Source organism: Oncorhynchus keta, chromosome 34 (assembly GCF_023373465.1).
Source record: "Oncorhynchus keta strain PuntledgeMale-10-30-2019 chromosome 34, Oket_V2, whole genome shotgun sequence".
NCBI classification, from domain to species: domain Eukaryota; kingdom Metazoa; phylum Chordata; class Actinopteri; order Salmoniformes; family Salmonidae; genus Oncorhynchus; species Oncorhynchus keta.
This window is the reverse complement of record NC_068454.1, coordinates 58,586,572-58,609,259: the sequence shown is the minus strand read 5'-3', so window position 1 is coordinate 58,609,259 and position 22,688 is coordinate 58,586,572. Positions and strand designations below refer to the sequence as shown.

Genomic DNA, 22,688 nt, shown 5'->3' with positions numbered 1-22,688 from the left:
TTGTTGCTGGGGATTTTAACAAGGCTAATCTGAAAACAAGACTCCCTAAATTTTATCAGCATATCGATTGCGCAACCAGGGGTGGTAAAACCTTGGATCATTGTTACTCTAACTTCCGCGACGCATATAAGGCCCTGCCCCGCCCCCCTTTTGGAAAAGCTGACCACGACTCCATTTTGTTGATCCCTGCCTACAGACAGAAACTAAAACAAGAGGCTCCCACGCTGAGGTCTGTCCAACGCTGGTCCGACCAAGCTGACTCCACACTCCAAGACTGCTTCCATCACGTGGACTGGGATATGTTTCTTATTGCGTCAGTTAACAATATTGACGAATACGCTGATTCGGTGTGCGAGTTCATTAGAACGTGCGTTGAAGAGGTCGTTCCCATAGCAACGATTAAAACATTCCCTAACCAGAAACCGTGGATTGATGGCAGCATTCGCGTGAAAGTGAAAGCGCAAACCACTGCTTTTAATCAGGGCAAGGTGTCTGGTAACATGACCGAATACAAACAGTGCAGCTATTCCCTCCGCAAGGCTATCAAACAAGCTAAGCGTCAGTACAGAGACAAAGTAGAATCTCAATTCAACGGCTCAGACACAAGAGGCATGTGGCAGGGTCTACAGTCAATCACGGACTACAGGAAGAAATCCAGCCCCGTCACGGACCAGGATGTCTTGCTCCCAGGCAGACAAAATAACTTTTTGCCCGCTTCGAGGACAATACAGTGCCACTGACACGGCCTGCAACGGAAACGTGCGGTCTCTCCTTCACTGCAGCCGAGGTGAGTAAGACATTTAAACGTGTTAACCCTCGCAAGGCTGCAGGCCCAGACGGCATCCCCAGCCGCGCCCTCAGAGCATGCGCAGACCAGCTGGCCGGTGTGTTTACGGACATATTCAATCAATCCCTATACCAGTCTGCTGTTCCCACATGCTTCAAGAGGGCCACCATTGTTCCTGTTCCCAAGAAAGCTAAGGTAACTGAGCTAAACGACTACCGCCCCGTAGCACTCACTTCCGTCATCATGAAGTGCTTTGAGAGACTAGTCAAGGACCATATAACCTCCACCCTACCTGACACCCTAGACCCACTCCAATTTGCTTACCGCCCAAATAGGTCCACAGACGATGCAATCTCAACCACACTACACACTGCCCTAACCCACCTGGACAAGAGGAATACCTATGTGAGAATGCTGTTCATCGACTACAGCTCGGCATTCAACACCATAGTACCCTCCAAGCTCGTCATGAAGCTCGAGACCCTGGGTCTCGACCCCGCCCTGTGCAACTGGGTAATGGACTTCCTGACGGGCCGCCCCCAGGTGGTGAGGGTAGGCAACAACATCTCCTCCCCGCTGATCCTCAACACTGGGGCCCCACAAGGGTGCGTTCTGAGCCTTCTCCTGTACTCCCTGTTCACCCACGACTGCGTGGCCACGCACGCCTCCAACTCAATCATCAAGTTTGCGGACGACACAACAGTGGTAGGCTTGATTACCAACAACGACGAGACGGCCTACAGGGAGGAGGTGAGGGCCCTCGGAGTGTGGTGTCAGGAAAATAACCTCACACTCAACGTCAACAAAACTAAGGAGATGATTGTGGACTTCAGGAAACAGCAGAGGGAACACCTCCCTATCCACATCGATGGAACAGTAGTGGAGAGGGTAGCAAGTTTTAAGTTCCTCGGCATACACATCACAGACAAATTGAATTGGTCCACTCACACAGACAGCATCGTGAAGAAGGCGCAGCAGCGCCTCTTCAACCTCAGGAGGCTGAAGAAATTCGGCTTGTCACCAAAAGCACTCACAAACTTCTACAGATGCACAATCGAGAGCATCCTGGCGGGCTGTATCACCGCCTGGTACGGCAACTGCTCCGCCCTCAACCGTAAGGCTCTCCAGAGGGTAGTGAGGTCTGCACAACGCATCACCGGGGGCAAACTACCTGCCCTCCAGGACACCTACACCACCCGATGTTACAGGAAGGCCATAAAGATCATCAAGGACAACAACCACCCGAGCCACTGCCTGTTCACCCCGCTATCATCCAGAAGGCGAGGTCAGTACAGGTGCATCAAAGCTGGGACCGAGAGACTGAAAAACAGCTTCTATCTCAAGGCCATCAGACTGTTAAACAGCCACCACTAACATCGAGTGGCTGCTGCCAACACACTGACACTGACTCAACTCCAGCCACTTTAATAATGGGAATTGATGGGAAATTCTGTAAATATATCACTAGCCACTTTAAACAATGCTACCTTATATAATGTTACTTACCCTACATTATTCATCTCATATGCATACGTATATACTGTACTCTATATCATCGACTGCATCCTTATGTAATACATGTATCACTAGCCACTTTAACTATGCCACTTTGTTTACATACCCATCTCATATGTATATACTGTACTCGACACCATCTACTGTATCTTGCCTATGCTGCTCTGTACCATCACTCATTCATATATCCTTATGTACATATTCTTTATCCCCTTACACTGTGTATAAGACAGTAGTTTTGGAATTGTTAGTTAGATTACTTGTTGGTTATTACTGCATTGTCGGAACTAGAAGCACAAGCATTTCGCTACACTCGCATTAACATCTGCTAACCATGTGTATGTGACAAATCAAATTTGATTTGATTTGATTTGACCTAGAACCTAATGCTTCGATAAAGCCTAAATATTTATTATTTCACTTTTAAAATGTATCCTCTTGTATATCTGGCATAAACACAACCCAATCCTTGAATCTGATTAGGCTCCTTCAAAAATCTCCTGTAGGCATGTGCACGTTCATCCAAAATGTAACTCCAGAGTCCTCAAAATGTCTTGACATGAACCAGGTTTCCATCTAACCTTTTTATGCAAGTGAAATAGATGTCGGATACTCATCTGGAGGTTTAGGATTTTTCTGTCTGTATCTCTGTAGTGTGTCTATCTTTGTAATTGTGTACGTAGTTCTGTAAAAAAAAAAAAAAAATGCGACCACAGAGGAAATAAGTCCTTGACTTTATTGTGCAATCCTGGTCACTTTTTAAAAATATTTGTATTGTGCACATGTCACAGGTTACTAGGAGTGGTGGGTAGGAGTCAGGCGCAGAGAGCAGAGGGTTCCGGTGATTTGTGATATTTATTCTCCAGCACAAAACGATCACGCCAAATTACAGGGCGCATTACACTGACCGGCCCAAACACAGGACAAACGGTCCGGAGAAAACAACAACGAGAACACATCCACAGCCCACAGAGAACAAAAATAATCCCGCACAAATTTAAGCGGGCTTAACAGGCTTAAATAGACAAAAATCAAGAAACACAAAAAGGAACAGGTGCAACTAATAAGACTAAACTAACAGAAAAGGAAAAAGGGATCGGTGGAGGCTAGTAGACCGGCGACGACGACCGCCGAGCACCGCCCGAACAGGAAGGGGAGCCACCTTCGGTGGGAGTCGTGGCAGTACAGTGGCGATTTTAGCATATAAATCTTTGTGGGGCAACAATAAATGATGTGGGATAATATAATAATAATAATATATGCCATTTAGCAGACGCTTTTATCCAAAGCGACTTACAGTCATGTGTGCATACATTCTACGTATGGGTGGTCCCGGGAATCGAACCCACTACCCTGGCGTTACAAGCGCCATGCTCTACCAACTGAGCTACATGCCAGCAAAGACACACAACACTAAACATTCATTAATTAATACATTAATTGCACTATAAAGGTGACAAACGGTGCCCAGAAACTACATAAAGTCCCAACAGCAGTCCCAAAACCTTAATACTGCTACACCTGACTATCAGCGGAGCCTTGTCTGGCAGCGAAACAGTTCATTCAGCCTTATTTACTGCCTTTAAAAATATATAGCTGATATGGCTGACTTGCTTAAACAAATGTGGTTTCTACTGCCAATTGAGATGTACAAACTATGGCATAAAGAGGACGACAAGAGGATAAGAGGCAATCCGTAATTTCGATTGACATTCATTAATAAGAGAGCTAGGACGGACGTAGTCAATATAACTATTTGTTCAGCGCTTTTGAAATGTACAGCGACAGAATTCAGAACATGGGCCGTTCTTACAGTGTTCTCCCTGTACACCAAGTCAGAACGGTACGATAAATAAAGGGGGCGTACAAGCAGACAATTGAAAGTTCTTACAATATTTAATGATTACGTTTCTCAAAAACAGGTTATAGGCTACATGTGCACCACCAAGTCAGAACAGTAGGTGAAAGTAGACCAAATTATTAGGGTGATGCACACAGGCTACTAACAGCTTACTACACAACATGCGCTTAGTATTACTTTATTAGCTACTATACATATATCTCCCTGGCATATTACATAATTTATGCAGCAGCATGCAAGACGTTTTTGGACTCACCTTGTTGTGTTGTGCTCACTTGAACAGGAAGTGGTGCGGCGGTCCTTCGTGGGCAAATTTTGTCATGAAGACTGCCATTCTCTGGATTTATGGTGCTTTCAAGACAACTGAGAACTCAAAGAGAGAAAAAAAAGGTTGAATCATGATGAAGTCAGTGATCTTCAGGTTGTAGCTCTAGAAAGAGGCCTGAGAATCCAAGTTGGATGAAAGTTCTTATTTTGAAAGGCTTATTTTTCACGAGTTCCCAATTGAACAGATTTTGCAGTTCCGAGTTAACAATTTTGTGCGGCACAAATCATGCTTAATTGACACCATGGCCAATTTTGAATGTTTTATCATTTTAAACTAGGAAAAGAGACCCTTAACCTTAGACTTGGGACCACACAGCCACTCCACTGAATAGCAGGTGAATGATTACTTTGCAATGCTTGCAGTTAGCCACTGATTCTTTCCAAACCACTCATTGTTGAATTGGCGATTTCCAACTTGTTGTGTAATCTTTATGTCCAAGATGTCTAAGATTTTTCAAGTATGATGTTGATATAATCAGTCCGATCAAAGTTACTCTAGATATAACGTGTAGATATAACGCCTTCTTGGATGGGCACTTCTAATGTAATGGCAGCACCCAAGGGCCTAGAATTTTAGAGCTCTACCCTTAGACTTGGTGGTGACGTAGTGTCCCCATGAGTGACAGAACACTGAGCCAATCACGAAGCAACACTCCGTACTTTCGGCTGACTTACCCCAACACCACAGGAAGCACTAAGCTAGGCTGAAACACCTGCATTTTGGAGCTGCCTTACTCAAGAAAACAAAAAAAAGAGACCACCTGCCCAAAATGACAAGTCGCCACTGATTGTGTATATATGTATTTTTTTACTGACAAATAAAATCAGCCAATAAATCAATACAAACTGTGTCTCTTTCCATTGATGAATGTAAAGAGACATCTGTTACACAGAAGGTTTTAAGACTTGGAGATTGTCAAGCATTCGATAGCAGCAGCCTACATAAAAATTAAAAATAACATTTTAGTAATTTAGCAAACGCTCTTATCCAGAGCGATTTACTGTTCGTGCATTCATCTCAAGTGAGGAGGGTGAGGATGTGATGCAAGGGCGGGTGCTGTGAGATTATTTAAGATATTCTTTCAAGAGGTAAGGTTTCAGATGGTGAGAGGGCCAAGAGACCAGAGGTGGCAGAATGCAAACCATGACATGGAAGTGCCCGAAGTCGGTATTGTCACTATCGTCGTCAAGGAAATGACCGGACCAAGGTGCAGTGTGGTAAGTGTACATTCTTTTATTTTAAATGTCGCAAACAAAACAATAAACAACCAAACAAACGTGAAGCTCTGTAAGGCTAAACATGCCACTAACAAAGACAACAACCCACAAATGAGAAAAGGAAAAAAGGCTATCTAAGTATGATTCCCAATCAGAGACAACGATAGACAGCTGTCCCTGATTGAGAATCATACCCGGCCAAAAACAAAGAACCAGAAAGCATAGACTTTCCCACCCGAGTCACACTCTGACCAAACAAACACAGAGAATAAAGGGATCTCTACGGTCAGGGCGTGACAGGTATGCTTTATATTTTATATCATTATAAATATTGCATCAAAATGTTGAAAATCTGATTTCCCCCTAGCTGATCATTGTCTACAGCCGGCTCTGATCGTAGTGTAATGAGTCAGGCAGGGAGAGTGAGCTCGTCCATGGAGGGGGTCAAACCCTCAACATTCTGGCCCGTAGCCCTGCGTGGCATCGTCTGTACCACAAAAGCATGTTGAAGTGGCATTATAAACACAGGGTCGCTACAGTTGTTGTTATTTGTGCTCGGTAACATTATTTTGAGTTTATTCTATGAGGGTTTATTATATTTATTTTACAGTACAAAGGGAGGGTCAGGTGCATTTCTTTAAATGACCAGCAAAAATGGTGAACTGTCCCTAATTAAAATATCCCACAGCAAAAAAGTGTAATGTCCTCTGGTACAGGCCTTGTCTGACGCTTTGTGGAATGGCCCCGCTGTAGGAGAGCGGCACTGCACACTAACGCTGACAGTATGGTCCTGTATGCTGCTGCTGACTTGTAAGAAGAGCACAAAGATGCCAACATTGTGAATTCAGAGTCATCTCAGAGAATCCAATAATCAGAATAAATGGACTCTAGGTTTGAAGGACACAGTCATTCAGTGTTTTTTTTCCTCTCACTCCTCTTATTCCCCACGGTGGTGCTTGGATGTGTAGAATGTGTGTGGGTACTCACGTGGCCCAAGGCCAGATCTTTAGTATCTAATATATGTCTTTTGATTGTTAATGTTTCATGCCCAAAGTGTCTCTTTCACTCTTTTATAAATGAAGCGGCCTGTCTTTTATCTGCGCCTGGAAAGTCCAACATGGCTGCCACACTATCCCTCACTTTAGTAACACCGACCATGGCTTTGAAGCTTCAAAATTCGCCATTTATTTTTAATTTTTTAAATTTTTGATTTGCACATCTCGGATGATGTGATCATTCTCCATGTGAATCATTTCCTCATCGTTCTGTAGATACACTTGCTTCCAACTTGCTCTAATTTGGCCGACCTGCGAGAAGATGTCTAGAGCAGCGTCTCAGCGTTGTATATGGCTGCTGTTTGTGGGCTCTGGCGCCTGGCTGGGTATGCTACTGCTCCTGGCAGAATGAAATATTTGATTGTAAAGCTAGTCTGCCTGGCCTTATTCATATGTATGTGGGGATCAGGGATAAGAATGTGGTTGTATTGAATGATTCATTTCCTGGAATAATGCAGGTTAAGTACTTGGATAAAGCTACAACAGCAAAAGCGCCATCAAGGATTTGAGCGTAAGAAAGTCTGGTTGCTTAACTCTCATTAGTCATACTACAGTATTTTGTCCCCCACCTTACAACAAAGCAAGACTGTTGGTGTAACGAACAGTTTCCAGTTGTTTGCCAAGTTACACATTTTGGTCGTCCACAAATTAAAATGACGGAGGCAAAATTGATTGATTTTGATAATGCCACGACATTAGCCCAGCTACGTGCCACATACTTTAATGATAAAATCAAATGTCTTTGCCTGGAGACAAATAGTACATTATTGTCTCGTTATAATCATTTCCCATTCATGTCGGAAAAAGGCACCTCTTTTGAGAGGGTTATTTTGAGGCCATTAGTGAATAAATTGACACTGATGAACAATCTGACTCCTTCCATACTTGTGTTACTGTGATATAAGACATGGCTCACATTTTCTTCTCGTCCCTCGCCCCAATCAAATAATAGTTTTTCATTGTCACGTTGGCCCATTGTGCCACACACATGACAGTTTATGACTGTGTCGAGAACAAATTCTTCCAGGAAATTTAGGAGGCAGTAATACGGTTTGTAATAGATTGTAAATTAGATTCCTGTGAATTCAGGTTGAAATGTGGCCCCTGTTGTGCATGTTGACCTCTCTGCCTTCTTGCATGCCTGCCTGTTTGTCTGTCTGCCTGCCTGCCTGCCTGCCCTCATGTTCATGTGTCTGTCTGACTGTCAATGTCTCTGTGTACACTCTCTCAGTCCACCAGTCTCTGTGGAGCTGCCTTCTGCCCTTCTCTCTGTCTCTCTCTGCCTGAGAAGGATCTGTCAGAGTTGCTCAGGGTACCTGTGAGCTTTCATTAGATTGAGTGGAGGCTTGTCGTGGCCCCCCTCCCGAGCCTCAAAATACCACAGAGACCTTTTCCAGGGAGGCGGTGTGTGATCACTTCTCCCATTCCCGCAGCAAGCTCGATCTCAGACCTGTTTCCAATGGATACAGCCCTGCAGGGAACTAGGGCCTATCGACCGCTGCCGTCAGCAGCCCGTAATTAGCTCCTTTTCCCCCGCAGAGGTAGAACACCTTGGTTCCATGCTCTACACACATTCTAAGACGTATCATTTCAATCATTTCATTCTATTTTGTGTTTCTATTTCTCCCTTCTGAATCCATTTGTGGTCTGCTCGTAATGTATTACTCTATATGTGAAGGACGGCTGCGATCAGCATTCAGTAATCTCTGCTTTCTACCCAGAAAGACATGTGGGATAGTTGCACACAAAGTCAGAGACGTACAGACAATCCTTGGCTATGTATGTCAGTTGATGTAGGCGAGACATCTTCTAGCGTGACGAGACGCAGCAATGTAAGGTGATGTATGCTTTGAAGACCCCCCTTGTCTCACAGAAACCATGTTAGAAAGTCTCTGAGTTGACAGGAAAAAAAATATCTAATATGGCCGCAGTCCCGGCTCCCTCTGTTCCTTCTTGCACTGAGACCCCTAGATGATTGGTCCTATAGGGGACAGTGTTATCTCAGACCAACGTACGTTGCCAAGGCCAGATCAAAGGTACTGACTCATTCCGCTACTTCTGTAGACCAGCTAGCTGCAGGTGAAAGGTGAGAGTCATGTTTGACTGGCTGTGAACAGGCAGGAAGAATCAGTGTTGATGATGCTCCTGAAGCACAAGGCTCGGTCTGCTCTCACTCTCTCTCTCTCTTCACTCAGTCTGTGTCCAACTTCAAAGCTGTTTTCTCTCAAGGGTGCCTTGGCTGTGAATTGATTTGGTGACAAGGAGAAAGGAGATAGATTCTCGTATCGAATCCACTCGAGCACATTGTTACAGCAGAGTAGGAATTGGAAACAGCCAGGGATCACAGGAGCGTATGGATTTCTCGGATGACATGCTGATCAAAAAAACTTGGCGACAGGATGAACTTTGGGCTTCAAAGGGAGTCAGACGACTTTGAGTAGAAGTTGAGGTCAACATAGTAACACACTGTCCAATATACTGTAGTTACACAGAACATCCCCCTTTCAGTTCATTTGTTCTCTTTTTAATGAATAGTCTCATCTTGTGATTGATTTCTTTGTTACTAGGCCCAATAAATGGAGTCAGTAAAATGGGCAGATGTCTCATCTCATGCCTCATGAAAAGTTCAGAACGAACAGACGGACAATTAAAGTTCCCCAAAAATAATCACATTTTCACAAGTCCTGAGGAAAAGGAATACTGGAAAGAACATTAGGGCCTCTCTGCATTGTTAAATAGAGTAGCCCACACTGCAGTACCTTAAGATGCTGTGGATTTTGAGCTTGATGTTGCTGGGTTTCCAGATCATTTTGTTGCCAGGTTGAGGTGGCTGTTCCATTATCTTTCTGTTAGAACACAGCGTCTTGTAAGTTGGCCAACTCCTCTATCAGCCTGTGGCCAGCTGTCATATTCAGGTGGCAGTGGCTCTGCCACAGTAGTCAAACAGCAGTTAATTAAACTTGGTAATTGGATCGAAGCGCTATCAGCATGTTTGTGTATATTTTACGAGTTTATAGACCATACAAAAAAAGTAGACCATTGAAAATGTAGCTCATGTAGAATATTTTTTATTAACTTCCATATGTCTGACCAGTGAGGATAGCAAAGAATCATAAAGTGGAGCCAATTTGAAAGAGAACATCATGATGCCTATTGCAATTATGAGCGACAAGTGATTTGTGCTTGGAGCCCATCGATGATTCATTTGCTGAGCTGAATCTGTTCTTTCACAAAAGCAATTATTGAATTTTTGCACAGTTAACTCTGCAGCTGAAGCAAGGACACTCTTCAGAAAGTTTCAATCCCTCTGTTTGCTTTAAGGCCATCTGTTTTGCTATGATTGATCAGTACATTTGTGGCCATAACAGTTCTTGTTTTATTATGTTTTTATTACCAAGATGCACACAGTGTACTGTGGGACTGCATGGCTGGACTGGCAGCAGTATGGCTATGATTATGAGTCATGATAACAATTCATTTGACGCCAAACTGTTTTCTTTTTCACACTCATTTTCTGAATGCCAAATAAAGGCAGCAGAAGCACTGTTGCACCATGGGACCTTTCATCCATTTTGTACGGTGTAATTTTCCCTGATCCACTTTGTCTACCTTTGGCTTTTCTCATTTGCAAGGGTGAGATGCGAGCGTGAGTAGTGGGAGGTAAAACAAGTTAATTGTGGAGAGACTAATGAATTTATCATGTAATGATGAGAGGACTGCCAGCAGTGTATGAAAAGCGTTGGCTAGGGAGCAGATGAGGCCATGGTTTTTAATCTCTCCAAGGCCTTCCTTGTTTACTTTTATTATCATTTGCTTTTGAAGAGAATGGAGGAAGAGGTGCGTGGACTCACATAATGAAATATAAAACCCTGCATTTTATTGTATCTATGTGTGCACTTCTTCCCTGGGAATATGGTGACAACTCTGAGACACTTCTCAAAGATAAACTTAATCTCATATCAAAGTTCTCGGCAAACAGCCTTGGATCAAAAGTTCTAAATAAGAAACTGGTCGGGTTTATAACTACAATAAACCTCAATAACTTTTTGATAGAACAATTTATTGGGTGCACACTACACTCTTAGAGAAAAAAGGCATTTCTAGAACCTAATGGTTATTTGTCTGTCCCTGTAAGGGAACCTTTTGAAGAACCCTTTTTGGTTCCAGTTAGAACCCTGTTGGGTTCCATGAAGAACCCTTTCCACAGAGGGTTCTAAATGGAACCCAAAATGTTTCTATCTGAAACCAAAAAGGGTTCTACCTGGTTCTACGGAAGGCAGATGGTTCGAGACTCTGATATGTTTTATAATCCAAGGGGCAGGGAAGAGAATGGTCGTGGAAAGGCAAAAGATCATAACAAGGTCAGAGTCCAGGAGGTACAGAGTGGCAGGCAGGTTCAAGGTCAGGGCAGGCAGTATGGTCAGGCAGGAGGGTTCAAAGTCAAGGCGGGCAAGGGTCAAAACCGGGAGGACTAGCAGAAGAGAGATAAGAAAAAGCAGGAACATGGAAAACCACGCTGGTTGACTTGACAAGACAGACCCAGGGACTAATGGGGGAAAACGGGTGGTGGGTGGAGACAATCACAAAGACAGGTGAAACAGATCAGGGCGTGACACTTCCTCCTTTTGCAAACTGCTGGGCAACTCTTCACACCAGTGTAGACAATAGATAATAGACACATCATTCAGTGTGTATTATACCCTCTGGGTTGAGAATCCAAATGCTTGATTACATGTTATTACCCTATTAAAACAAAGTCTATGTGATATGGTGGTGGATAGCAGGGACAATGCATAGACTCCTGTGGGCAACAATATGGGTTCCATTATAAAATCAGATTTCCATAATTATCCTACAAAGATCCATTGAAGCAATATTTCTTGGAGTCTCCTTCATTCATTCCGAAGGAATAATTCATGTTCTGTACACACCTTGGTTGTGCAGAGAAAGGTGTGCCATTGAATAACTAGCTATATAACTAGCTAGCTACATACCATTGCTTGAAAACCATTAAACACAGCAATAGAACACTGGTGAAACTGAAAACAGGTTAAACAGCTTATTCTCATGTGGCGGTGCGATGTGTTGACAGATTGCACATTCTATCGCCTTTGTAATGATGTAGGATGAATTGTCAGATAAAACCTGAAAGACAAGAACAGGAGAGAGAGAAATAGAAAGAGAAAGAAAAATAGAAAGAGAGAGAGAGAGAGGGAGAGAGAGAGAGAGAGAGAGAGAGAGAGAGGACAGCCAGCACAGTAGCCGAGACTTTGTGGGAGGGAGGTTGAGCATAGGGAGACAAAAACAGGAACAAAGTTGATAAGACGGTTCCAAAGTTCACCTGCAGCTCACCTGGGGATGGGTGCTCCTTTCCCTAAACTGGTCAGAGATGGTTCAGGTCGTGGATAGGATATCATATGAATCCCAGATCTGCTCTCCGATACCCGGAGGATTGGGACTTGGTCTCTCCTTGTGTCTTCATTGATTTTTTTTTTACCTGGACCATTACTGTTTTTTTTGTTGTTGACTGGAGTCGTATTTACTACACATCGCATGGTGGGTTCTGCCTGAAGAAATCAGGACAAAGGAGTACAGACTGTGAGAACGGGATTTTAATCTCACTCTTCTGACTCCTAAAGCCCAATGGATCTGAGGCCTAGGAAGGTCGTGGTGCTTCTCCTGTACTGCTATGGTGAGTTTAACGGAGCACTACTGATCTCCTGTTTGATTTGGATGAGCGCACTCTATGTAGATATAAACCTAGGATGCGTCCCAAGTGCCAGCCTATTTCCTAAATAGTGCACTGGTGCTCTGGACAAAAGTACTGCGCCATATAGGGAATAGGGGGCCCATTTGGGACGCATCATGACAGTCATTGTTTTAATATGAGGTCGTAATGAATTAGATGATGTGAGTCTCTTGAGATTTCCCCACAGTTCTAATCAAGATCCTGGTGGACAAAGAGTAGTGAACCCTATGTGAACTAAATTATAGCCATCAATGGAAAATGGATCCCCAGGGCAAGTTAATTTGAGTGGTCTATTATATCGACTACATTATTATAGGGCATATCAAAATGCTGATGTGGAAGGAAGTCGAGACTGTGTATAATTTTCTGGTGAATTGCGTAACCTGTACTCTGCACAAGACATGACCAGATGCACTGTGACGTAAGTGGTTCTACATACGTAACTGACATTTAAAAAAAGGAAAGGTTAATTAAGTATAAATTCTTCCTAGTGTATCTATATTGTAGTGTAGTGAAAATCCCACCTGTTATGTAGTTGGATGGAAATTATCCAACCGTTATGTAGTTGGATGGAAATTATCCAACCGTTATGTAGTTGGATGGAAATTATCCAACCGTTATGTAGTTGGATGGAAATTATCCAAACGTTATGTAGTTTGATGGAAATTATCCAACCGTTATGTAGTTGGATGGAAATTATCCAACGTTATGTAGTTGGATGGAAATTATCCAACCGTTATGTAGTTGGATGGAAATTATCCAACCGGTATGTAGTTGGATGGAAATTATCCAACCGTTATGTAGTTGGATGGAAATTATCCAACTGTTATGTAGTTGGATGGAAATTATCCAACCGTTATGTAGTTGGATGGAAATTATCCAAACGTTATGTAGTTGGATGGAAATTATCCAAACGGTATGTAGTTGGATGGAAATTATCCAACCGTTATGTAATTGGATGGAAATTATGCAAACGTTATGTAATTGGATGGAAAATATCCAAACATTATGTAGTTGGATGGAAATTATCCAAACGTTATGTAGAAATGATGTTGAGCATAATAATAAACTGCCTTTATCAATCTGACTCCAACATTATGTAAATAAATGCGACAGGCCCTGTACGTCTCTAGAGGATCTAGTCAAGGTAGCGAGCCTTGCATCACCTCTCAGAATGACTATAATGAACATGTCTAACTTGCACCGTTATTCAATTATTAAGAGACTAGATACGAATAGCTAATCCTGGCGTCCAATGTACTAGCATTAATTTACTGAAGCAAGCAGATCAGGGATGTCAAGGTGGTACTCAGGCATATGCTGTGGGTATTGTGTATATAACAACTGCCAATAGACCTGCTAAATTATAAGAGTAGAGTCAATCAAAGAATTACTCTGTAGAAGGAGGAACGCATTTACTCAATTCAACTATTAGAATGTCCCGGTCATTAAATAATTAACACTCAAACAATTGCAGTGTACGTGAACATACATACATTACAGACTAATCAGCGTAAATGAGACTTAACGTGGTTACACTTGCCTTCAATTCATATGAACAAATTTACTGTCCTTTAACCAAATTCAAGCATGAACACACACTCAAGCTGAATGAACTTTTCTTTGCACTTGGCGAGTAAAAACAAAAGACAGAAAAACACACCCAGATTCTAATCTAATCAACTCAATTTAGAATATAGCAGAGCGCCACTGTGTCGCTCCCTCTTTGAACTATCAGCTCTCCGATTAACAGAATGACTCATTTTCCCTGTAACAATACATCCATAGCACTTACAGCACAATGAAACATATCCAAATCCATGGCTCTTTATGAACTCTTGAAACAATTCAAACATGATAGTTTAAAACTCCCAACAACATTAATTTAGTCTATTTCACCTTTTCATCTGTCTTCACACCTCCAATGGTCTCTGTACTCGCAGGGTTCTGTGGGAACGTCCCTGCACAGAGAAGTCCACATATAAGGTGTGTTTAAACCCCGTGGTAGCCCCACAGATGGTCAGCCATCCAAAAATCATGATTCATGTCATCACGCTGGGCCTCAGCGCCTGCAAGTCGCTCGTCGCAATTATCACCTTCTATTATTCTTCCACTACAGTTTCTATCTTATTATAGAGTCCCGATAAGACTGGCACAAACCTCTTGAGGAATTAAGGCTGTCCTATAATGGACACTGTATTTTTTTTATTAAACATCCCTTTGTGGATGGGCCCTACAGACCCAAACTGTGGCTTTTGTTTCATCCTATTCGCACTCAAATCAAACAATTGGCTTGCTTCCACATGTTCAGTTGCTTATATTCCCTCCTCTGTAGCCCTGGAACAATTACACACTTTAGTTCCTGCTGCCAATGAAACAAAGCCCAGCTTACGTAAGTCCTGTTTGAGTTTGGCCCACAGCTGCTATGAGTGAAAATGGAGCAAGTGTATCCCGAGGGAGGCAGATCCTTTGACAGAGGCTGTTGCTGTGAGCATGTCACATAGGTCGCGACAATGTTGAATAATAGAGCAATGCTTTTTGTGTACTGACTAGAGAGACGTTATACTACGAATGCTATTCGGAAATGGACAAGTTCACTTTCCCCACCGTCTTTCTCTTTATCTATAGGTTGTTCTGCCATTGGTGAAGGTAAGCCATACTTCATCTCTAGGAATTTCAACACTGTGCTCCACTGGAACAAGTTCGACAGCCCAGATGAAGGGGTCCTTTACAGTGTGCATTACAAAAGGTGAGAGACAGGAATACAGTGGTCACCTTTTCACCTTTCAACCCAACAACATATTTATGTGCCTAGGCTAGGGTGACCTAGGGCGACATGTGACTTATGTCAACAACATTTTAAAGCTGTGTGCTGAAAGACGGAACCATGCTCCTTTTCAGCATCATTGTCCCCATCGTTATCCCCATTGTTGTCCCCATTTTTGTTCCCATCGTTATCCCCATTGTTGTCCCCATTGTTGTCCCCATCGTTGTCCCCATCGTTGTCCCCATCATTGTCCCCATTGTTGTCTTCGTCGTTATCCCCATTGATGTCCCCATTGATGTCCCCATTGTTGTCCCCATCAAAGTCCCCATTGATGTTCCCATCGTTGTCCCCATCATTATCCCCATTGAAGTCCCCATTGATGTCCCCATCGTTGTCCCCATCATTATCCCCATTGAAGTCCCCATTGATGTCCCCATTGTTGTCCCCATCATTATCCCCATTGAAGTCCCCATTGATGTCCCCATCGTTGTCCCCATCATTATCCCCATTGAAGTCCCCATTGATGTCCCCATCGTTGTCCCCATTGTTATCCCCATTGTTGTCCCCATCGTTATCCCCATTGATGTCCCCATTGATGTCCCCATTGTTGTCCCCATCGTTATCCCCATTGTTGTCCCCATCGTTGTCCCCATCATTGTCCCCATTGTTGTCTTCGTCGTAATCCCCATTGATGTCCCCATTGATGTCCCCATTGATGTCCCCATTGTTGTCCCCATCATTATCCCCATTGAAGTCCCCATTGATGTCCCCATCGTTGTCCCCATCGTTGTCCCCATTGTTTTGGATATGGTGGGTTGTTCAATTTGCTGCTCCACCTACTGCCATCAGCCTTGAAACTGTGGTGCTACTGTACTTCTCCATGCTGCAGGTTGAGCTCCACTTGCTGGGGCAAGCATTAGCAGACAGGCTGTGGTCTGTGCATCACCACAGGCCTCACTCTGTTTCTCTGCACACCACAGGGATAAATCTGTAAAAATAATTGCCTGTAAAAATGTAACATTTAACTTTACAAACGGCACTCAGTTCACCTGTGGCTATGCAAGGCCACCGTTTTCGTCTCAATCACTTTGTCTTACCGCCTCTTTGAGATATCGCTACAAAGTGGAAACGTCAGCTCATCTAATTGGTCATGACACGGTCTGACGGGCAAATGCCAAGTTTCACACCAATCGCATTGATTTGTTTCTCCGAGACGGTCACCTGGAATGGCTTGCATGTCCTTCTTCAATGCCTCATAGCTCCACCATCAAATCAGTTCAGAAAAAGATTGGCCCTGGTCATCCCCGCTGAATATCGGTTCCCTGTTTGACACACTATCCTTCAGTTATTTTTCTATGAGGAAGTAAGGGGTTAAATAACACACCTATTTCTGAACTCTGTTGTGCTATTTATGGTCGAGCAGCTAGGATGCCGCACGCACACCCTGAAAGGCAATACATTTACAACATGTGATATGTCATGATAAATGCTCATACATGCTTATAATTTATTTTTTTAAAGCATTGTACCTGCAGGCATCAAGTAGAGTGTTACTCAATATTTATTACAAAATGCAACATTCAATTTTGGCTAAGGGTTCCTTACATAGTGTGTTTTATGTTTGATCATGTTTTTTTGTGTTCATTATAGGTACGGAGAGCCATACAAGCTGAATATGGCGTGCCAGAACATCACAACTCTTTCTTGTGACCTCACTGCAGAGACACCATACATCTATCAAAATTCATACTGTGCTCAGGTTTTCGCCAACAGTCACTCCCTAGGCCATACAGCACTGTTTAAACCTCTGAGAGACAGTAAGCAATTTCCTCTCTTTATCATACTTTTTCTAGATTGGGATGTTTTTGGAGTATGTGTTGGCTCAGAGGGCAGAATCCTTAGCTGTGATACATACACATCGCTCCAATTGTCTGTTCATATTCTCTAATGACATCAAAGTATGTTTCCATGGAAGCTTCTGTTACTCACCAATTCGTCCAGTTAGCATTTGGCCCATACTCAATGGGTTTATCCTGTTCTCTTCAGATTGTCACTAATTCGTTCTTTTTCCTTAGTCTTATTCTCACTCTTAATGTTGTCTTTTACACGTCAGCCGTCCTTGGGCCACCCAATGTGTCTGTGAAAGCCACAACATCATCTTTAAAAGTGACTGTCACCCTACCGTTAGGACCGGATAATAAGACTTCCATCGAGGAGATTTTCAACAGTACCCGCTTTTCCTACCATAAACCTCCAACCGTCTATACCCTCAACATCACTCGTCCTAGCTGGGCAGCACAGGTGATAAACCCCCCCCACCCCACACACACACGTACTGCTCACACAATATGCATGCAGACACACGCACACCCACCCACACACACACACGTTAGATACACAAAACATGTTCTGACTGCTGACTCTTTTTTTCACAGGTCCACGAAAGCACAACTGGAGAGTTTGTCCTCAACAATCTAAAGAACATCAGTGTAGAGTACTGTGGCTATGTAGTGTACGTCCCAACTGTAGAAAGGCACCGAAATCCCAGTGAGAGCCATACATTCTGTGTGGCATTACCAGGTGAGGTCATCTGGTGTCCCTCAAGGCTCTGCATGCATGCACAAGTTTCCTATTGTATGTATTCATTTGTGGTTGTCCATCACCCATGTCGTACGATATGTTACGAATTGGAATTTGTATTATATGTTCTGAATTAGAAAAACGTACAATATGTTATGAACTAGCTAGGTGGCTAATGTTAGCTAGCTGGCTACCGTTAGCTAGGCTAGCGGCTAGGGGTTAGGGTTAAGTTTAGGAGTTAGGTTAAAGGGTTAAGGTTAGGGGAAGGTTTAGCTAAAAGGTTTAAGGTTACGGTTAAGGGAAGGGGAAGGGTTAGCTAACATGCTAAGTAGTTGCAAAGTAGCTAAAAAGTAGTAAATAGTTGAAAAGTTGCTAATTAGTTAAAATTCTCAAGTTTTTCGTGATGAGATTTGAACTCGCATCCTTTGGTTATACATCCACCCATCCACACCGACCAACCACCCAACTTTCGTTTTTGCTTTAAGTAACCATCTGTCTTTTGTAACCATACCAAACGTAACATATCATACTAATTTGAGTGTCCCGGATTTACATTTACTATGTTACGTTTAGTCTATGAGACCAGGCTGGTATTGCCTTTCATTTTTGCCTTTGCTAGTTATGTTGAATGAATCATCTGTGAATGATTTGAGTAACCATACTGTTACCATAAAGAACTTAAAGGCATACTGCAAATGCATAGACTGTGGTTTCACAATGTTAAGGGTATTCCTGCTGCCTTTTCAAAGATTATATAAAGGCTCACTTCCTGGTGACAAGACTGAATGGAGTCTCTTATTTATGCATCCTTGAAACTACTGCACTGACTGACCTCACAGACACGCCCACGCTTGCTCTATAGCGCTGGCAATTTACAATAGGCTCTGAGAGTGAGGCAGCTGTATTGCCACTACTGAGGTGTAATAGAAACAATCTTCCCCCGTCTAGGTTACCCCCGGCTGCTGTTCCCCTGGTTCCTCCTCTTAGGGTGTCTGCTACTTGGTTCTCTCCTGCTACCGGTGGTGGTGTGTCGTCACTATGTGAGAAAGAGGAGTAACATGCCAGACGCCTTGGTAAGAAATGTTGATTGGAGATTTCCCCATATATGAAGGAGTGCCAGTTCCTGTTACTGGAAAAACAGGCCTCCAGGCCAAACTTACTGTAACATGTGTATGAGAGGCCTCAATAGGGTGAAACCCAACCTGAGTTTCATCTCAAGCAACACCTAACTTGGAAGAGGGCACAATGTGTAACAGTAGTTACAATAAAATGTTATCTCTTTGCAATTTACACATGCACTGATTTATGAGGAAATTATTTAACTTTATCGTCATTCATTTTCTCTTTAAAGGGCTGCACTTACCAATCTTCCCAAAGTTGTATCTGTTTTATTCCAACTCCTCTCATATGCTGAGAAATCATACGCGTTTAATCAGTTGTATCACTGTAATTTGCATTTCATGCCAAGAACTGAAAGCAATTACAAAAGATTACAGCAGTGTTGTTTCAGTTGAGCTCATTTCATTCTTGCCATGAAAGTTGTTCAGAATTATAATTGAACAAGTTCATTTTGGTTTGACATACATTGTAACCACTCAATGATTCCAAGGGTTTGGTGGGATGTAGAGGGGGGGGGTCATAGAGGTGTTTTAGTAAGTTACATAAACTAAATCCTCTTTCTCTTCTACACAGAAACTGACAACCAGCAACATCCCACCTCCATCGTGGTACCCTCCAGAAGCCATCACTTTCTCCACTGCCAAGCTGTACCATTACCCTGTGGGGTTCTCCTATGGTGACCTGAAGACTGGTAAACTCCAGATGGGGTCAAAGTTCACCAGCAGTGGGTCTGGGTCCTATTCCCCCCAGGACAGATCCTCCTCCCTTGCCCAGCCCAGGCACTGTGACACCTACATGGGCCAGCAGGGTCCACCCCCAGAGCACTCCAACAACAGCACCCAGTCCTCCAACTATAGCATGGTCGTAGTGCAGGTATCCAATGAAGGTGTGAAGGAAGAATGCCATCACCATCCAGACAGCGAAGACAACATCAACTCTCCATGGTCATCTGAATCCAGTGACCACAAACCCAGTTGGGTTCAAGGTGGTCCAGTTTTGTTTTCGCGTGGAGCACCACCTGAGCCGAACCAGTGTGTTGGAGACAGGGACTCAACGGGGCACCCCCTGGTCCTGCCCACATTGCGGCGTATTGATGGCCAACTGCAGTTGTCTACTCTGCTGCTCCAGCCAGAGACACAGAGTGTCATGGCCAGCATGGCACTGCCTACAGACACTAAGGGGCAGCCCCTTTTGTGGGACCTAGACAACACTGGGCAAAGGGCATCACTATTGTCTGATCTGGTCACCACGGGGGAGACAGAGTGGTTGGGCCCTGGTACAGGGAGAGAGGAGGAGAGAACAATATACACCCCAATCTCTCCATTGTGTTTCAATAACTCTAATGACTCACCATCTCACTCCATACCTCCCATCAACCTTGCAGACTGCGAGACCTCATCAATGACATTGTTGTCTGGTTACAAACAACACTGGGTACCCCTTGCCCCTCAAGGTCTAACAGCAGAGGATAACTTTGTGATTTCCTCATATGCTCCACAACAGGCTTGGATTGATCAGGAGGAAGAGGAAGAAGGAGAGCAAGGAGGGGATGAAAGAGGCAGTGAATTCTTTCTGGGAGGTTGGGTGGTACAAATTCTAGGATGATTGGTTTTCGTTTTTTAGATCCCTAAAATAATCTTAAGGGCCTCTGTGCCTGTTCTTCGCTCTGTTTGGGTCTCCAATGTACGCCAGAGACAAGTTCCGTCTCAGCGAGCCTTCACAAAGTGCAGGGAGAAGATGGAAGGAGCAGAGAGAGGGTTTTGGTGGCAGTGCAGAGTGGGGCTTTCACGGTCCCTCACCTGCCTGCCATGGAGCTTATGATTCAGAAACAAGAGCAGGATTCTACTCCAGTATCCAGCACACATGCCCCCCTCAATGGAATCCTACTGAATTAATGCTATAATTTTGGCCCTTTTTTACATTATGACAAATGTTGGATGTAGGATCAAGTGCTGTAAAATGTAGGATCAAGAATATAGGATGAAATGCTGTAAAAATAGATTCTGTACATTTGATTGTGACGCTCTCTTTCATTTGCATATTTTGCAACATTTCCAGAAACAGGCTAGTTCTTCCAATATATGTGTGCATACATACACACATCTTAATGTACACTAACATGTTCATTTAAACCATGACTGTGAAGTTTCTGTATAATTTGAAGAAATTCAATTTACATCCAGGGTTGAATCTGGGTGGCATAAGGTAAGTAAACAGCCTGTCCTCTCATGTCATAATGTCATAGGCACAAAGCTTTCATTTCAGCATATCTGTACTTTTGTCTCTTTCATTTATTGTTTCTCGTTTGTCATATTATCTGTGTTATCGTGCTCCACATTATATGCATCACAATGCTGGGGGGAAAAAAATGTATCGAAAACAATTGAAATTCATATTAGCATTGAAGGTGAAGCATACATTTCTAAAATATTAGTATCAGAAATACAAAACATGGCAGCGTGAGTTACCCGAGAAACGTGTCAAATAACTTGTGTGTGTTTTGTCTTCAGAGTACGTGACCTCAATTAACGTCCTCTCATTGTTTGCTGCTCTTTTGAGGTGATGAAACTACAGTACAGGAGACAAAAGGCTTGGGTAATTCTCCACGAGGGTGTGGTGGTTATGGTACTTTGGTGAGCTACTAACGCCAAACAGGGCACTTAGTATCTAAGTGACAATACCTATGTGTTTACTACACTTTGATATAATAATGGGCTAATAAACTGTTAAAACTGTCAGGTGTGATGTGTATCACATATTCAGCATATATGTACAGTATAATACTGATTTGTTTTTTATATGGGTCACTTTTACAACTAATATGACTGTGAATTTAATGTTTTCATTAAAAAGGTAACTACTTGTGCTACTGAATTGGTTGATCCATCACTGCTGTCAAAAAGTATGTCAGCAAACATGAGCTTCAGGGACATTAGTAAGCAAGGGAAGTTGAGGGGAAGTCTTGATGGGCTGACACATCAAGTGCTTTTTCTATGACTATTCTTCACTTTTACAAATATTATTGATCAGTCTAGATGAGTGGCCCGTGTGAATAACAAGACGTTTCACTGCTGTCTCACTGAAAGGCTCCAGCATGTTCTTTCTTATCATGAGGTCTTAGCCAAACACATCAGAATCACCTCCCTCCCTGCCATGTCAACCCGTGATGTGGTTTATGCAAACAAGCCAAAGGGCACAGAAAGAAATACAGTGTGTCCCTCCTCCATCCATATATATTAGATGACTCAATAAAGTGTTGGCTGGTGGGATATTGAACCAAGGTACCAAGGTACAGTGTGGCTGCCAGTTGCCAGGTTACGGTTTCTGTACAACCAACTGTCGAACTAGGGAATTTTTTTCCAGGAGTTTCATAACTAAGCCACGCCTTTTTTTTAAAAATGCCTGCTAACGTAAATCTCCTGGGCCCTGAAATAATTCCCTCAAATCTACTTCGGCCCTGGAGTCGGAAATCTAATTTGACACCAGCTATTCTGCAGTGAGAAACTGGAGAGGTTAAATATCACTGTAATAATTGAATGGATTTAATTGCTCATAAGCATAACGTGTGGTTCTGCTGTGCAGAAGGGGGTTGTAACGTTCGTTGTTGGAAGGGTTGGACCAAGGTGCAGTGTGGAAAGCGTTCATCATCTTTATTAATGTGAACCAGCAACAACACAATAAAGAGTAACAAAATGAACGTGCAGCTTTGT

General features: G+C 43.1%; 1 protein-coding gene across 1 annotated transcript; it reads left to right on the top strand.

The window, feature by feature from the left end:
* The first annotated feature begins 11,966 nt into the window (after positions 1-11,966).
* LOC118367364 (uncharacterized) lies at positions 11,967-21,852 on the top strand. The gene is made up of 7 exons (XM_035750747.2): positions 11,967-12,455; positions 15,141-15,261; positions 16,930-17,096; positions 17,393-17,580; positions 17,715-17,859; positions 18,808-18,932; positions 19,552-21,852. The coding sequence occupies exons 1-7, from the start codon at positions 12,407-12,409 to the stop codon at positions 20,581-20,583; spliced, it is 1,827 nt and encodes a 608-aa protein (XP_035606640.1). The 5' UTR covers positions 11,967-12,406; the 3' UTR covers positions 20,584-21,852.
* Positions 21,853-22,688: the final 836 nt, after the last annotated feature.

Excerpts from the sequence above, each read along its gene's own strand:
- LOC118367364 (XM_035750747.2), top strand. The coding sequence starts at position 12,407 with ATGGATCTGAGGCCTAGGAAGGTCGTGGTGCTTCTCCTGTACTGCTAT. Across the intron at positions 17,097-17,392 it reads GTTTAAACCTCTGAGAGACA|CCGTCCTTGGGCCACCCAAT; the intron begins GTAAGCAATTTC and ends TTTACACGTCAG. Across the intron at positions 17,860-18,807 it reads ATTCTGTGTGGCATTACCAG|GTTACCCCCGGCTGCTGTTC; the intron begins GTGAGGTCATCT and ends TCCCCCGTCTAG.